At 38.4% G+C, this 17756-nt stretch overlaps 1 protein-coding gene across 2 annotated transcripts in view; it reads left to right on the forward strand.

Annotated features, from left to right (window-relative positions):
• LOC148017067 (emp24/gp25L/p24 family/GOLD family protein) overlaps window positions 1-14625 on the forward strand; it is a 33791-nt gene extending 19166 nt beyond the window's left edge. For both annotated transcript variants that reach the window (XM_087662785.1, XM_087662786.1), the window contains 3 exons: window positions 13435-13621; window positions 13711-13818; window positions 14055-14625. In XM_087662785.1, coding sequence (XP_087518911.1) covers window positions 13435-13621; window positions 13711-13818; window positions 14055-14188 — 429 coding nt within the window. In that variant the 3' untranslated portion in view covers window positions 14189-14625. The remainder of the gene's footprint in view (window positions 1-13434; window positions 13622-13710; window positions 13819-14054) is intronic.
• The last annotated feature ends 3131 nt before the right edge of the window (window positions 14626-17756 follow it).

Raw genomic sequence — 17756 nt, forward strand, 5'->3', positions numbered from 1 at the left:
GTCTCGCACAAAGATAAACATAGAGAGAAGAAACTTTGAAGTGAATGAATGTTGTGAATGAACATTAGAGTGTACAGAATTCCCAAAGGTAGAGCAATGCAGTGTCGGAGAGTGATGTCCATCAGAGATGGATCCCAAGTGTTGTGACCACTAGTCGGAGTGTCGAAGTGTGGGAAATACCAAACGCTGATCACCAGAGTGTCGAGGAATTGATGTGATAGCAGGGGAGGTGTTTGTTGATGTAGATGGCTTGCTAGACAACAAAAATGCAGGTACTAGAGCAGGCGCTAGGTGGAGAGATGGCAATAGCCTGTCACCTGGCACCAAATGTTGAAAACACAAGTTAATTAGGTGTTATGATGACGTAGCAGATGGAGGCCTCCCAAGAACAAGGTGATGGCTGAAAATAGGCCACCTAGGGCTGGATAGTGATGGGCTGCAATCAGTGATGGTTGGATAGTAGATGATAGGTGGGTAGCCTGTCTATTTATAGACATTGAAGGGTGCCCCAAAAATTAAGGTTTTAGGAAACCACTAAAACTCTCTTGAAACGCGTACCAAATTTGTGCTTTTCATTAATTAAGCGTGTTTTGGGGCTGTTCAAAAATGCTAATCAATTGTAGAATGTGTTTTAGCTCAACATGAGATGCCTTGGGGTAAGAATGGGCTTGAGGTTATCTTTATATCCCTTCTTGGTTCTAGGCTTGGGCCTAAGAGGGGATCTTGAGCTGAAATTCATTCCATTCTAATCAACTCTTTTAAAAAGTCCCAAAACAATGAATTATCAAAAGTTTCATTAAATGAGGAGTGGTTCTAAAGAGAGTTATGTGTCCCGCATGCAAAAGCCTAATTTGGGAGGATCTTTCTACATCTATAAATAGATAGACTGCCCACCATTCAGCCTCACCTTTGTCTTGTAGGTTTCAGTCATCATTCCTCTTTCACTAGTTGTCCAACCTATAGCCTTTCGGATTATACACATTTATAGTAAAAAGAATGTAGTGGCTAATGCGTTGTGTAGATAGCCTCAGATTGGGACTAGGCCATTGATTGAGAAATTAACATGTTGAGTGGTTACATTGGGGACTAGGAATTAATTAAATGATTAATGCTAGTCCAAGACCAATTAATGTTTGGGATGATTAAATGCTCCATGGGGACTAGCACACACATTACATTGGAATGGGCATTAGCCAGTTATTGGCCATGAACAAACGAAATTGTTGTTGAAACCCTAATGTACAGGAGCAATTAGGGTTTGTTAGCCACCTTGGGATCCATGGCCATTTTATTGAAAACCCCATACTCAATGTAGCAGTTGAAGACAAGAATTTGCAATTGATCTAGGGGTGAGCCCATTCTCCATTTAGTGTGGCTTGCATGTAGGTTGAAGACTCAAATGTTCTCGAATTGAAGTTCAATCCAGGGGCAAGTTAAATCCAAGAGTTTTTGGTCATTTATGATGGCCATTATATTGAAGATTGAAGGAGATCAGTCCATATCTTAGTGTACTTCAATCTTTGGTAATATAAAATAAAGAAATATTGCAAGGGGTGCTAGTTGCTGGGGGTGGTTGGGCGTCTCAAAGGCACACGATTGAGTGAGAGTATATGCTAAGTGAAATGTCTCTTCATTTGGAAGAAGGAAAACAATTCTTTCTTACAATGCCTTAGTATTTTGAAACCATGAAAATGAGACCATGTCCATAAGTTATCACTAATGTAGTGTGGTCCATTGACAATAACTATTGCTTACAAGCTCAAATTTCTTGCCACTAGTAAGGTCCATTTAGTATTTCATGTAAATAAATACAATTAAAAGATGAAAATAATATATAATTCAAATACCATTTGTAGTATTTACTACTTTCTAATTATTACCATAGGTTTTGTGGTCTATTGAAAATGCCTTGAGGGTAACTAAATGGCTATTGGTTCTACATGAATTTGAATTTACTTGTTTGAGAGGATATTGTAAGAGCTAATTTAGCTAATATTTTGACTTATGAAGAGCTTGCTAAAAATGTAGTTGTTATATAACAAAAGTCGATTTTGCATCCTCGAATTCATGAGGAAATAAAAGATAAAGACATCACTTTGTTTTTTGATGGCAGCTTTAAAAGAATGCTGAAGAAGAGAGGTTTGGGATTTGCTATTTTAAATGTTGAAGGTCTAGAAGTCTTTTCAAGAAGTCGGCTTAGTTACAATCGACGAAAGAATGAGGAGAGATAGTTCTCAATCTCACAAGATTATGTAAAGATGTATATGTATATATGCACCACTTACTATGTAATAAAAACAACTAATTTCTGTACAAGATGATAATAGAAAGAGGGAAAATTAACATTTCTCAGTTGATGAACAAACAACACATTGATATTACTTGCTTCTTGTTCTTGAAACGGGCCAGAGAGTGAGGAGAGGCAGTTCTTAATCTCACAAGATCATGTAAAGACGTGATATTATTTGCCTCTTGTTCTTGAAATGGACGAAGAGCGCGAGGAGGAGAAACTTCAATGAATTAATAGGTTTTTTGTCATGTAAAAAAGCAATGAAAAAAGAGAGAATATGGAGATATTCAATGATGGAGTAGAGAATGATGATGTAGATGTATGAGGTCAACTTAAAGCTGTCTTTAACTGCTATGCAAAAGTTTACAAGTTACAATCAAGAAAATTGATGTAAAATGAGGAAAAATTGGCTCTCTTTATAGAAAAAAAGAAAGAGCTATTGCAAAAAGAGCAAAGTGGAGTAGCATAAGACAATTGTCTAACCACATGTCATGAGTTGTGATTAGTAGTAGGATACTTGGAAGTTTATGTGACAAGTATTGTGGCATTTATCTCTTCTCTATGGCATTTCTTTTTTTATTGAGTAGTGTCAAGAATAGAAACAATCAAATTTAGTAAGTGTTGCAAGAATATAAAACTCTCTATTTTTGAATGTCATCCCTAATTTTTAGGACTAGTATTTTTATACCAATCTGAGACTCCTAAAATTTAGGGATCTCCTACCAATATAGATATCATAGAAAAGCTCTTTATGACTAGATTACAAAACAATGTTGAAATCTCTATATGAGTTTTCTATGCAAAGATATGCGCATTTTAAACTTTCAGCTTACATATGTACATTGTACAAACGGACAGTTCTAGTCCGCACTTTAAGATATTAATTCTTTTTGTGTGTAAGCTTGTTTTTGATATGCTTGTATTTTGATCATAGGCACCCAATCGGGTTATATAGATGGAAGTGTTGTCAAGATAACAGGTATGCTTTGATACCATGTCAAAAAAATGACTAAGAGACCAAAGAGACAATAGGGTTTGTGGGGAGAAACACAAAGTGTGTATAGAAAATATTAAGAGAGAATAAAAACTTAGAAACATAAGAATACGATGATGATGTATTGAATTATGCTATGAGAAGAAAAGCTTATATAGCGGAGCCGAAGCTCAAAACATAATTGCATTGTCTTTTTTGAATCAGGCAGCAACACTTGTGTGGAATTTGCACAGTGAAGGGAGAGAAGCATAGTCCTCCGGACAGTAGGCTATCAAAGTAATCATTGAAAGGTGAAGGATAACTGTTGAGGGAGCAAACCATGATACTCAAATGCCATCGGAGATGAGGAAGATGATCACTAGTTGTGGAGGGAGTGAACTGTAGTCCTTAGATGCTAGGGAGATGGGTCGGGCTGCAAATCCAAGTACCATAGATGTATGAGCTACCAAATGCAGATACCCGATAAATACTTTCATTTTATCCAGTACATTATCTCACTAGCTAGATTGCCAACTTTCTACGAGTTTGAGTGTCAATTCTTGTGTTACACGAGGCTACATGATCAAGTTCACAAGATGTTCTCCATACACATCCATTCAAAGTTGCAAAGGTTGATTGTCTCTTCTTTGTGAGAGGAAACCACGAGTGGCAAGAACTCTCAAGATGTGAAGGCAAGCCAAAACAAGGGTGACACCACTTTCTGCGATGGAACCAAAGAAACAAGGTCCCTTTGGTAGCAAATTTTCAAGAAAAATAGGTTTTGCACACACTACGAGAGGTCAGGGCATGTGGACGAGCAACATCGTACCAAGGCCCAGGTCTTCCTCTTAGAAAACCACAACAGACTATTGTGATTGTCTCTACTCTAGCTGGCTAGTCCAATAGAGCTACGTCTCCCATTGCTGCATCATCTACTCCATTTGTCCTAGCTTCTAGTAGATATGTGGCATGCGAAGAGTCTCAGCAGTTGATCTTTGTTACTACTCCTAAAGGATTAATTGATTGGTTTGCTAGTGGCTCATTGACCCTTTTCTCACCCCATTGTATGTGATGGTAGCCATAAACTTAGCCTTTTCCTTTTTAGACTTCCATTGTATGATGTGTCCTTACATATTCATTGCATTGCACTTAGCTTTACTTTTCTTTATTTTCAGTTTTTTTTTTTTTGAGCATCTCACTATTCACCTTTGTGCTTGTAGCTCTTGATCTCTTTTGCAAGGTTATGTATTTTAATGTAGGGCTAACATGTAGGTTTGCATCAGTTCCTTGTGAGCTGGAGATGGGAGTTGTGCACCGTTTCTTTCATTGTTTCATCTACTTGGAGTTTTGCTCTTCTACCAGTATGGAGGCTTTTCCTCTGGTGGCGGATTGTGTAGCATCTCTCTTGATGCTTTGATGGTAGTGACTTTTATCCTTGCTCTGCCAGTTGGAATGCTTCATCATCTTCATCTCCATGATTCTCGGCATCACACGAAGACCGACATTATCGGGCTCCTTTTTCTTCTTTGGCATCAACCTCTAGGTTAAAAGGGGGTTTCTACCCTTCTCGGTGTTCTATAGGTTTCGGCGCTTATCTTCGATATCGGCTCTTCTTCCCTATTATATCTTTTTCCATGCATTGTATGAATTTATCATCTTTGTACTAGGGTGCTTGGACAAGTGAACAAATTTTCCACGAGGGATACTATTCAAGTAGCACCTACTACATGAGCATTCTTTAACATGTAGCATACTATGCATCCCATTGTGTAGAGCACTTGATCACTGGGCTGAAACTTAGAGCAAGTAGTTCAAAATTTGGCTATAAACGGCCCTCTAAATTGCGCATGGTGTTTACCGTAACGGCCTTGCGGGCCCCTCCGCACCTCCCCCAAGTAGGTTGGAGAGAAAACGTGCGCCGTGACAGGTCTTCCAAATTGGACCCTAGTGAAGTAATGGCTCTACACAAGCATGGATTCTCACTTGCGAAAGAGCAACCAAAAGCCCATACCCGAACAGAGAGAAACAGAGACCCTAGAACATCAATGGGCCAATCTAGCCATCAAGGAAAAAAAGGCCACACCACGAGAACACAAAGACATTGTGTTCATACCATGTCTAGTCAGAGCGAAATGCAACATCAGCAAGCTACAAATGCCAAGATGACTAGACATGACACTCTTGACGAGAGATGTACCTTGAGCAACACTACACAGACAACCCAAGACATTGGTGGAGAATCCACGTCTGGTCATGCAAGTGGGGACTCAAGGGCATCTGTCAGAAGGCTTAAATTTACAAGCCAAGACCCGGAAGATGAAGACATAATACCACCTGCTTATCTTAGGGTCAAACTCATCGAGAAAAGAGAGCATACTATCGATGCTCTGATTGATGAAGGAGCAGATTTTAACATCTTGACCTATGAATTTTGGAGGGGGGGGGGGGAGGGGGGGAGGGCGCGTCGCGACATGGCGCGTTGGGGGGGGGGAGGGGTGGGGTGGTGTGTGTTGAGGACCCTACTAGGCCAACCAGAGCTCACACCGACTAGTGCAACTCTTAGCCCTTATGGGGGCTGGTCTTGTTGTCTTTTAGGCTTAATTTTGGGCTTGAGAGGGAGTGTTGAGCTAAAACATGCTTTATTGTTGCTTAGCTCTTTGTCTGATGCCTTGGCTACGTTGGGGTGGGATGCTGTGGGGTAAACATTGCTGGTCTTGCCTTTTAGGCTCAGTTTTGGGCATGAGAGGGGGTGTTGAGCTAAAACACACTTTACAGTTGCTTAGCATTATAATCAGCCCTAAAACATGCTTGATTAATGAAAAACACTAATTTAGTGTGTGGTTTGAGAGAGTTTCAGTGGTCTCCCAAAACCCTAATTATTTGGGACACCCTTGAACATCTATAATTAGGCAGGCTACCCATCATTCAGCCTAATCCCTTTGTGCATGTTTCTCATTCTTTCAATGTAGATTTCAATTATTAGTATTTACGCATGTGGCGGTCTACCCTTTGCGATTGTTAATACTCCTTCATCAGTCCTTGCAGTGCTTGGTGCCTTCCTCCTTGGCTGTCAACCATCGTCTAGTACCCTTCTCCTTGTTGTGTTTGAACTCTTCTACCGTTGCTAGCACATAGTCCATCTCCTCCAGCTTGTGTTTGAACACTCCACCAAGTGACAGTTGGCAGCGATCTCCCACATCTTTCGACGATCTCCTATTGCTTGCATTTGGCCTTCACCACTCCAAGCGGCAGCTGGCGACACTCCTCATCTAGGCATCTCCTTCGTGGTTGCATTTGCAGTCTTTTGGTGTTGCCATCTTTCTCTTCCATCTTCCATAGCTGTTGCCATCATCTCCAGCATCTGCTGGGGTCTGTGTTTGATAGTCTTTCTCTCTTCGATAGATAATCACAGCACTTGGGATCCATTTCCGGTGGACGTCACTCTCTGACATTGCATCGCTCTGCCCTTAAGCATTTTGTACACTGTTACGTTCGTTTACAACATTCATTCACTTCAGAGTTTCTTCTCTTTGTGTTTGAGTTTTGAGCTTTGCATTTGCGTTGTGTGTTGTGCGTTTTGCGTTTAGGGTTTGAGTTTTACTTGTCTTTGTGTGAATCTTTGTGTTTCAGTCTTGGTTCATACATGTTGTGTTTCTCAGTGCAAACCCTAGTATATCTTCACAACCAGTAATAGAGTAGAAGAACCTTTGAATCTCCTAAATGCAGAAGTCGTGATGATACCAAGAGTGGGAGAGGCGACACCTCATGGTGGAGATTCTCTTGGAGTACAAAGGCAAACCTATAGCCTGACGCTTGATGTATAGGAGATGAAGCTAGGTGGAGAATATATCTGGGAAATTGCAAATGCAAGATGGAAAGGCGACTTGATTGCCAAAGGCTAGGATTAGGGGTTGAAATCCTGATGCTAGATGCCTGTGGGTGATGCCAAGAAGAGGGAAGTTGATGGATGTCCATTGTGAACCACAATGTCCACTTAAAGGGGTGTGAGGGCAGTGGAGAGGCAGAAGGGAAGAGTATCAGAATGATGAAGAATGACTAAAGTGGGTGAATAATGAATGTTGTGATGGCCTATTTATAGGCATAAGTTGTGTAGGGTAGTGCACCATTGTATAGGCACCTACTGAAAAAATGAACATAATATAGATAGACACCAGTCCTTTTTGGGGTTGTTAGTGTGAAACTCTAAATGAAGTCTGTAAACTGAAGTAGTGGTTTCTCAATGAGTTTGTGCTATCTTTTCTTTAACCCACCATGAGGGTTCACCATAACCTATGACTACTCATTAGTGACCGGTTCTGATGCATTTTTCTTTATATCTATCAAGTGCAAAGAAAATAAAATTAAATGTCAATTTAATACGCAAAATAATAGAAAGGATACAAATTGTTTTTATGTTGTGTTATGACAATCCTTCGGCTTTTATTTAGTTGTCCTCTATTGAAAAGCTTCTTCATACGACCAAAGAATATTTGGGTATTGATTCATAAAATTTTTATCTATCCATTGTGTATATGTTGCTAGTAAATTTTTGAATTTTAGCAAGAATTTTTCATGTCACAAGGCCACTTGTGAAAAAAAGTTTGTTTAGGTTTTAAGAGCTCGGAGTTTTCAATTTTTGGAGAATCCTCAGCAATGGGTTTCTTTGGTTTTGGTCCTGTGTAAGGATTTAGCAAACTTGCATGGAAAGTATTGTGTATTCCCAATGAAGTGGTTGATGGGGATGAAGGTGGAGATGATTGTGAATAATGTTGATGCCTCTTGTTGATGAGGGGGTTTTCCATGAGAAAGATGTGACTTTGTTGCTTGATGAGGGTCTATTAGAATAGGCATCAGATGCCTTTGAAAAAGAGCATGGTTTTGAGGTGATATCTTTCTTTGTCTTAAAGTAGAATGAGACATTTTACTTGTTCTACTACACCTCTTGAAAGTAGTCGAACCTCTTAATTTACTTTTTTCATTGGTATGGCTTTGTCTCCTTGAAGTAGATGGATTTCTTTCCTTGAATTCTTTAGGCTTCTAAACTCTTTCTAGTTTGAGAAGTTACTCATAAATATATTGGTTCTCATCTTTAAGGCTTTGAATGGCTTGAAAGATAACACTTAACTCTTTCATCGGGATTCTAAGAATATACGCTCAAGCACTCAATGCAAGGGTTAAAAACAAGCAAACTTAGAAACATAAGCACTACTAGTGTTGGGGTGAGGATTGAGCCAAAGTTTTGATACCATTGTAAATACCCTAAACAATGTAAGATGCTCAATAATTATAATATTCATTTGTTCTTGAGACTTGATATTTCAAGAAATGGAGAAGACAAATACTTAAAGCTATTTATGATAACTATTCAAAAAATTACAACTATGGAAATGTAATAGTAATGTGGGCAACTCTCCTTGAATAAATGTATTTTCACTCAACCGAAGTCCTTTAGGAAAGAGTTGAGTTTCGATCAACCAGAGACTAAAAAGTAGTTTTTACTCTCACAAGATCATGTAAAGATATACATGTAAATATGCATGACTCATTATGCAATAATTACAAGTGATTTTTTTACAAGATGAGAATAGAAAGAAAAAAAAAATAGCTTTTCTCTGTTGATGAACGACAATAAATTGATATGGCTTGCTTCTTGTTCTTGAAATGGAAGAAGAGCTCAAGAAGAAGGGGTCGTAATGAATTTACAAGTTTGCTACCTTGTAAAATATCAATGAAAGAAGAGAGAATATGGAGGTATTTGATGATAGAGTGGAGGATGATGATATAGATGGATAGGGCCAACTCTAGGCTATCTTCACCTATTATACAATAGTTTACAGCCAAGAAAATTGATGTAGAATAAGGAAAAAGAGACCTCTTTATAGGAAAAATGAAAGAGCTAGTGCAAAAAGGAAAAATGAATTAGCATAAGACAAGTGTCTACCAGCCACATGTCATGAGGTGTGACAAGTGGTCACTTGTTTCTTCTATATGGTATTCCTTTTTGGGCAGAATTTTCTCATAATCTTAGCCATCAAGGCTATATTGACAATGGAGTATAAGTCTTTCTTTGCTTTTCTATTCTTTGAGATATTCTTGGTTCATCTATCTTTTCCTCAATAGTGGTAGACATACCATTATTGCAATCACAGAGTTGCTTTATCCATCGCGACAATGGATTTTTTGGTGGCGTGATTGCAGGTTGGTGAACTTTTTTCTCATCATTTGAAGATGATATTTCCTCCTCTTGGAGAGTAGAGACACTCTTGGGATAAGTTCAGAGTGGACTACTTTTTCGTTGAATGATAAAGTGGAAGAACTGATACTCTCCTCCTCCACTATGTGGTTGCTCCTTAAACACCACATTACGGCTCACTATGATCTTCTGTCTCTTGGTTGTATAATTTGTAAGCCTTTTGCTTATCATTATAACCCAATTGAATACATTTGGTGCTTTTTAAAAAAAACTTGTTTCTCTTATCCTTTAGAATATATACATAACATTCACATCCAAAAGTTTTGAAGTATGAGATAGATAGTTTCTTACTAGTATTGGTCTCATGAGAAGTTTTGGCTTTAAGAGCCTTTGTGAAACTCCGATTGAGAATGTAGATTGCAGTATTTATAGCTTCTGCCTAAAACTAGCTCGGTAATCCCTTCCTCTTAAGCATACATCTTACTATTTTCACAATGGTGCAATTTCGATGTTTAATAACACTATTTTGTTGAGGTATATGAGGTGTCGTCAATTGACACTTAATCCCTTTGCTCTTGCAAAAGTCTTCAAACTCCTTGAGTTGAACTTACTACCGCCATCAGTTCTAAACTTCTTTACACTTTGTCCTGTTTCATTCTCAACAAGTTTTAGCCATTATTTGAACTTATAAAAAGCTTGAGCCTTATCATGAAGTATATCCATATCTTCTTACTGTAGTTGTCGACAATCAATATAAAATAAGTAGATTGCCCAAGGCTTGTGTAGGTATTTTATTGCATAAGTCAGCATGCACTAACTTTAGAGGAGTCTTTGCTTTGTTTTGCCTTTCTTATGGAAATGCCTCTTACTATTGCTTGTCCATCATGTAAGCTTCACATGGTTCTTTCATTTCAGTTATTGCAGATAGGTGAGTAAACCATACCTTGATTATGTATCTCCTTTAGCACTGTAAAACCAATGTAACCGAATCTTTTATGCCAAAGTTTACTTGTATCCACACCAGTAGTGGTTTGGTTATAAAAGCACTTAGCTCATACAAGTTGCTTTTTCTTTCTCCTTTGTCGACAACTTTATTAGCACTAGCAATAATTTTTGCATCTATCTTTGTGAATCTCACCTCATGGCCAAGATCAGCTATAGAAGCAATTGATAACAGATTTCTCTTTATCTTTGGAACATATGACACATTTGAAAGATTTTGAGTCCACCACTTGCAACAACAAATAAAATAGTATCTTTGTCCTCAGTAGGGCATTTTGCATCATTTTCAAGCATCATAGTGATGAATTCTTGTAGAGGCTTCACAAAACTATATAGATATTTCTTGTTAGTTTAGTGATGAGAGGTGCCACTATCCAATATCTATGAGTTAGTGGTAAATATTTCTTGTGCTGAGGAACACACTTTCTCAATGGTCGCTATGAATAATTCGAACTCTGCTTCAACTGTATTGATTATTTTCTCCTTTAGTCTTGATGGTGCCATTCTTTTCATCCGCCTTCTTGACATGACAATATGCGATTGCATGTCCTTGTAGTAGCACATTCTTTGAAACTTTTTCTTATCACCCTTATGTCTTTAGTCATTGTTGGTGAAGAAACTATTGTTGTCTTTTGCATTGTCGGAGAATGGAGTATCTCCACTGTTGCTAACTTCTTGGGTTTTAAGCCGTAATTGATCCTTCATTAGTAGTGTACAAAATCTCTCAAAAGTCAAAGCTTAGGGTCTCACCTGAGTGTTTAGGGCAGTTACTAGTCCACAAACTTTGATGGACAAATTTGAAGATATCTCTGAGCTAGCTCCTCATTACTAGTCTTTTGTATCCCTCTTTGTTGCTAGTTGATTCTTCTAGTTTTGAATCCTTGTTTGATTTCACATTTTGTACTCACTTCTCAATACGTTCCAAGACTTTGATGCCTTGGTTGTATGTTGAATTGAGGTTCAAACACTGTCGGAATAGCTTGTAACTAAGACACACGACACATATGTGTTCCTTTGTTTTTAAGCCCGTAGAAGATCTGCATTTGGAGGAATCATAATACTTGAATTTGATGGGTTAGAGGTGGATTGTGGTTTTGGGCTAGTCCCTAGTATTGTCTTCAAAAGCTCATAAGAATCGAGGATAGGCATAATTTTAAACTTCCACAAAGTGTAGTTTGTATCATTTACTTGCTGAAGGTTGGTGGACGAAGCCTCGGTGTTTGAATTGTCGGTATAGCACCACCACCACCTGATGCGCTAGTATCGCTACTTGATGTAGTAGACGACATTTCTTATCTTCATTGTTGACACCCTTGCCTCTCGCGTACTATTCACTCCTTAGAGCCCTTTGGGCTTTGATACCATGTAAAAGCTACATGGTACCATGGATAGAATTTGAGCAAAGGATTAGAGAATGCACGGCAAATATTAGAAGAACATAAACTGCTTTAATTTTCAATGAAGTAATACAAAGATGGCTCTGTCCACCCGTGTGCTTTCACTATGAAGCTTAGAGGGCGATCGAGACAGATTGGCTACATAGATCTCATTTGACATACAAGTCAGGACCCAATGTCCAGGCTCACACTTGGTTTCTTCTCATAATGGGGGCCTTATAACTTAGGGCATCATGGATCATTGGTGGCACCTTACGAGGGTGGAGTATTGAGCATATCTAATTGGTGTACCATAGCTTGTGACTATTCATGAGTGGCCAACTCTAATGCACTTTTATTTATATCTAGTAAGTGCAAAGGAAACAAATTTAATAAATAATTATAGATGCAAAATAATAGAAATGATACTTTTTTTTTGGGGGGTTTGCGTTATGACATCAAAAGGCCAAGTTGTGTGCTATTCGATATACTACCGTGCTTTTTATTTGCAAAGCACATGCCTGCCTAATCCAGCATAGTGTTGATCTGTTTGGCCTTCACTTGACCCCATGCAGCCACGACGCTCCAATCCATGCTCCTTGAATCACTCACTCGTGCTTGCGCCTTTTCGTACTTGCTATCTTATTATAACTCTCCAAGAAGATCTCGATCACTCTAGGTGAGATCTTGCTGAGGAAAAGAGATGTAGGCCATCTCATGGGCCTCGTGTTGATGCTCTTTGATCCATGATCTGGGCTCCATAGGCACTTACACTGTCATTAAAATGCTAATTCTGGTTCCCAATTGAGGACCAAGAGTTGCTTTAAGTAGCCCGAAACTCATTGAAATAATTTGCGAAGTGTGAATAACATTTGAAGTCAGTCAAATTATTAAATCCCACTTTCGACCTTTAAAATGACTATCTAGGGTGATCATAAATGTTGAAAACTTTTACCAATTATGTACATATGGTTAGGCAACATTTTAGAGAAGGTTTTGACCCTTTCTGCTGCCAAAAATTGTTTGTTTTGCCAAGGAAGTGCTTCCATGTTATAGGCGTGCTATAATATGCTAGCTGCAATAGCTTGTGGGAGTCTGGAATGGTATTTGAGTGCTTAGTGATTTTCCTAGTGTTTCAGTCGAATACCTCTTGTACAGTTCTTACGACTTTAGTAAGTGGGTCTTCCTTGTTCCCATGGCCTTCAGTATCTTGTGGCCTTTAGTTTGCAAGATAGTGCACTTTGTTCACGTGTTTGTGCTTCATCTCTGTTCAGTTTTTGTTCAACTGGGCTCATGAAGCCTAAATATACACTTGTTAAAGGTAGAGCTTGAACGGTTAGTTAAGCATGCACTCGGTGGATCTGCAGCATGAATTAGGGTGTGACTTATAGATACTGGATAGTAGACCCATTGGTTGAGATCATATGAAGTCCTTGCTAAGCCTGCATTCCTCTCCATGCTTTGTAGGATGTGTCTTAGATCTTATGAAGTCTTTGTGAAGCCTTCCTAATGTCTATTAGATAAGGTGCTATCTCGATTTCTTTTGAAACCTCTATTTAAAGAGCATAATTGAATAGCTTCTGTGATGTTTTCTGAGTAGGTGACAGCACCTGCTGGAACAGTGGTCCTGAGTCAGCAGGGCACATCTGGTGAGAAATTCGAATTCAGAGCACCCAGGAGAGGTGCTTACAAATTTTGTTTTCACAACAGGGGAACCACACCAGAAACAATCTCATTTTATCTACACATAGGCCATGTTCCCAATGAACATGACCTTGCAAAAGACGGTATGTTGAGACAACACTTGCTCAAACAATTGAAGAACTGTTATGAATCAACATTACTGGTTTAATGATTTATTATGTTGTCTTTCCAGAACATCTCAATCCAGTGAATGTGAAAATAGCAGAGCTGGGAGAGGCACTTGAAAAAGTAATTGCAGATCAGCAGTACTTAAGGGCCCGGGATGCACGACACCGCTACAGTTCTCTCTCTCTCTCTCTCTCTCTCTCTCTCTCTCTCTCTCTCTCTCAATGTGTGTGTGTGTGGTTGCATGCATGCTTGCACAACTAGTGATGACCATTGGTCGCGTGCGTGCGCACATTGTCCTGTACATGGTATATGTGTTGTTTATGCATCCGATTTCCAGCTCTAAGCTATTGACCTGATAATGTGGCTTGCAACATCTATACTCACGTCCAATGGTTTTCCCCATTGCAGCTGTAGAAAGCACTCAGAGGCGCCTAATGGCCTATACATTTGCAGAATATTTGGCATTGGCTGTGGCTAGTCTCTCACAAATATTTTTGATTCGGAGAATGTTCAACAAGAGAGTCGGGTATAACAGGGTCTGAAAAAGTGATCCTCAGATAGTAAAAGAGCTGCACAACAATTGTAATGACAAATTTCAAGCCGACAAGATTCTTTATATCACAGATGGTATTAGGAGATGCAAGTCACAGCAGGTTAACCTGTGTATTATTTACTATAAACTACATGGCTGTATAAATATTTGAAGTATTGCAAAAGTTAACTAGTGATAATCTTCAAATGGTCATTGCTGTGGGGAAGCCTGTGATGTTGAAGGCTTCCACCGGACAGTGAAGAGGGCACATGGGTTTGTGTAAGAGTCTCTAGCAGCTCTGTTTGTAAGCCAATTGTAACTGATCTAAATAGATCTTCCACTCCTTGGCTGAAGTTACATTTTGTTCTCTGCTTGCAAATCTTGTTTACTTATATATATGAGGGTGATTGTTGGCCAAAGACGCCTCAGCAACATCCCTAATTTAGATATGATAATGTTTCTTTGCCAGCCTTAGCCTGTGTACCATGAGCATTGCAAGCCTGCGATAGAGATTGTGAAGTCATGTATTTGCAAGCTGTTTTGACAATAGTAAGTTGTTTCTTATGTGTCCAGGGTGTTGCTTGTCGTACAAACAAAGAGAATTGGTTCACGCTTTCAACGTTTACTTTATGAGATATGATGGTGCTTAGTGATGCAATGCCACCTCATTAACATTAGTAATCCAGATATGGCACTACTGGTTTACATTTCCACAGCAGTGACTTTTCATCACAATTGTTCATGCGAATGTTGCTGAAGTTAAGCCAAGGTTTATGCGAGACCACTTCTATGATCTCCGCTTTCAAGCAGTCCTAATTATTGAGTCTCTAAAATTCTTTGCATTCAGGTATCTGTCCACTCAAGGTGTAATGAGTCTGATGTATGCTAGGGGGCTGCATATACTGATTATGCACTCTTTTGCATGTGGTAGAGAGGCTTTGTGCAACAGTATAAAGGAAGCATAAAAGTCTAGCTTAACAAGATTCCAAGGTTTGAGGTTCTCGGATCTGAGCACTTGAGGCTTCAAACATTTCTAACACTTGCTTGCATTAAGTCTTGGTATTCTTGTATAGTTGGTTTATGTTATGAGTTTCCTTGCATTTCACTTTGTATGCATATAATTGTTTAATTGACTTCACATTCTTCAGTCTTGGTTTCTTGTTTCTTGGACGTGTATGTGCTTGCAAAGTGTCCAAGAGAATTCATAATTCACCTTTTTTTTTTTTTTTTTTTTTTGGAATTTGAAAGATGCAAGATGCCTCTAGGTTGTATCCAAGGTTTGAACTTGCACACCCATGCACACACCCACACACTCAAACTACTTGGGCTACAACCTATTGGCATAGTTTACCTTTCTTCAAATGTAATCATTCTAAATTTAATGACATTTTAATCTATTATCTTGCTAAGGAATTGTCATTGCCATGCTAAGACTTTAGAAAGCTGTTGAGTTTGTCTAATAAGTCGTGTAAGTTGCAAGTACGTGCACATATGGCTTCAAGCTTCCAGGGGCTAAAGCAAGCATTCTCAAGTTGGTTTCCCCCTTGAATATGCTGTAAATGATGGTCTTTATTGATGGTGTCATCATGCTAATGTTTGATACCATATATAGTAGAGGAAGGTTGTAGCATTTGAGTTGTGTTTTGAATTGTTAAGTCATATTAATGCTAATATCAAGCCAATGTTTGATATTGTGTTAAATTGGGGTAGTATGTAGCATAAGTATGTACTTATGATTTTCAAATAAATTAGTAATCCATGCTAGAAAATTGAAATGCCATTCTATCTAACTCAAAATGGGATTGGAGCCTAGAACAATAGTGAATATGTTTACTAACCAAATTTCAATATTAAATTGTGAGTCTAAGCAGCTCTTGCTTTATATAGGCAATGGCTTATTGGCTTATTAGGTACTTACCTTGTTGGCTTATTGGCTTATTGGTGACTAAATCTTTTTGTATGGTCTTTGAATTAACAAGTTTTGCATCAAACATAAATTACTTCCAAGCTTCTTGTGTCATTTATAATTGACATTCAAAAATGCTATTTAAGCAACTAATTTGTTGTGTTTTTATCATCCTATGAAAATTTATTGTGCAAGGAAGTTTAATGAATTTGGTAAGAAGCTTTATTAGGTCATTATGAGCAATAATGGAATGGTTTCAATTGGATTCCATGGTTGGAAAGTAGTCAATAATGGATGCTACCTATATTCACTTGAAGGCTATATGGCCTTATTTCCATAGTGTAGAATTTTCATAATTGGTTGGTTGGTATTTTAGGCCATAGTTAAAATTTTGAAGCAAAAGAAGTATGGGTTCACTTGTTTAGAAGGCCAAAAGGGTTTAACAATGATATGGGATGAGATGTTTCCCACCCTTGTGGACCATTGCCCTAAAGGTTGTAGATTTTGAACTCACATGTAAGGAAGTAGCTTTTCTTACATTGATTGCGTACCAAATACAAAATTTTCCCCATGGAAATTCCAAATGTTTCTTAAAGTTCACAAGTTTGGTTGGAAATTTTTACCTTAACAAGAAGTAGTAGACTAGATGAGGCTAGAAATACCAAGTTGATGCAAACCATTGAGCTTTTGCCAAGTAATTCAATTAATGTAAAATACAATATAAAATAAATAAAGGCCTAAGTGCATGGAATTATGATAAAACAATATTAAATGATATTGTTGGGAGGCAAGTGAGTATAATTGAATAGACTAGTTGGTTGGATGAGTGAATTATTACTATGTTTATGTAGCTCATAATTGGAACATCTTCAAACATGTAATATGTTATGTCTTTGGCAATTAAGAAACCAATTGACAACCATTTGGCTCAAGCATGAGTTTAATATTGGAGGGATTACATTCAACTTAGCTTTCTAAAAGATAAATGTCATTAAGCACATGGTTTTTGGTAAATCCTAGGAGACGTGATATTATTAGTTCATGTCTTCATTTCTCGAGAAAGATTTATGTTTATTATGTTGGACCTAGTTCAAGTTTCCTTACTTGTAGCTTCAACCTTTGTGTGTGTGTGCGCGTGCGTGTGCGTGTGCGTGCACACACACGCGTGTGTCCCCACCTTGCTCCTCCCCCTTCTCTTCTCCTCTGTTATTCAAATACCTATTCATCCATAGAGGCTTGATTGGTATTTAATTTTCCTTAACCACCTTCCCATATATTGCAAGGAAAACACCTAAGGTTAAGGGTTTGACTTGACTCTTGCCCTAATAGCAAGGGATACCCAAAGACTTTCTCAAAGGTTTTTGCATCACCACCCAAACCAAATTTAGTGCCAAGTCCATTACAGGAATACTTGCACCAAGTTTGCATATTGGAAGCTGAGAATGTAGTTTTGAAAGACTCACTTGCCAAAGTGCTTATATGCTTGGCGAAGCTAGAGAGAATCCTAGCAATAGACGTAGCTACAACCATTAGAATGTAAGATGTAGTCATAGACATAACAGCCAAAGTGCAAGAGGAAATACATAAGGAAGTTGAAACACGGAAGGAGACACATCAACAAGGTATGATAAGACACTATCTTTTCCATAGTTAATGAAGCTACATTTCGAAA

This window comes from Lygodium microphyllum, chromosome 22, assembly GCF_053477565.2.
Source record: "Lygodium microphyllum isolate KBCC chromosome 22, Lygodium_microphyllum_v1.1.10, whole genome shotgun sequence".
Lineage (NCBI taxonomy): Eukaryota > Viridiplantae > Streptophyta > Polypodiopsida > Schizaeales > Lygodiaceae > Lygodium > Lygodium microphyllum.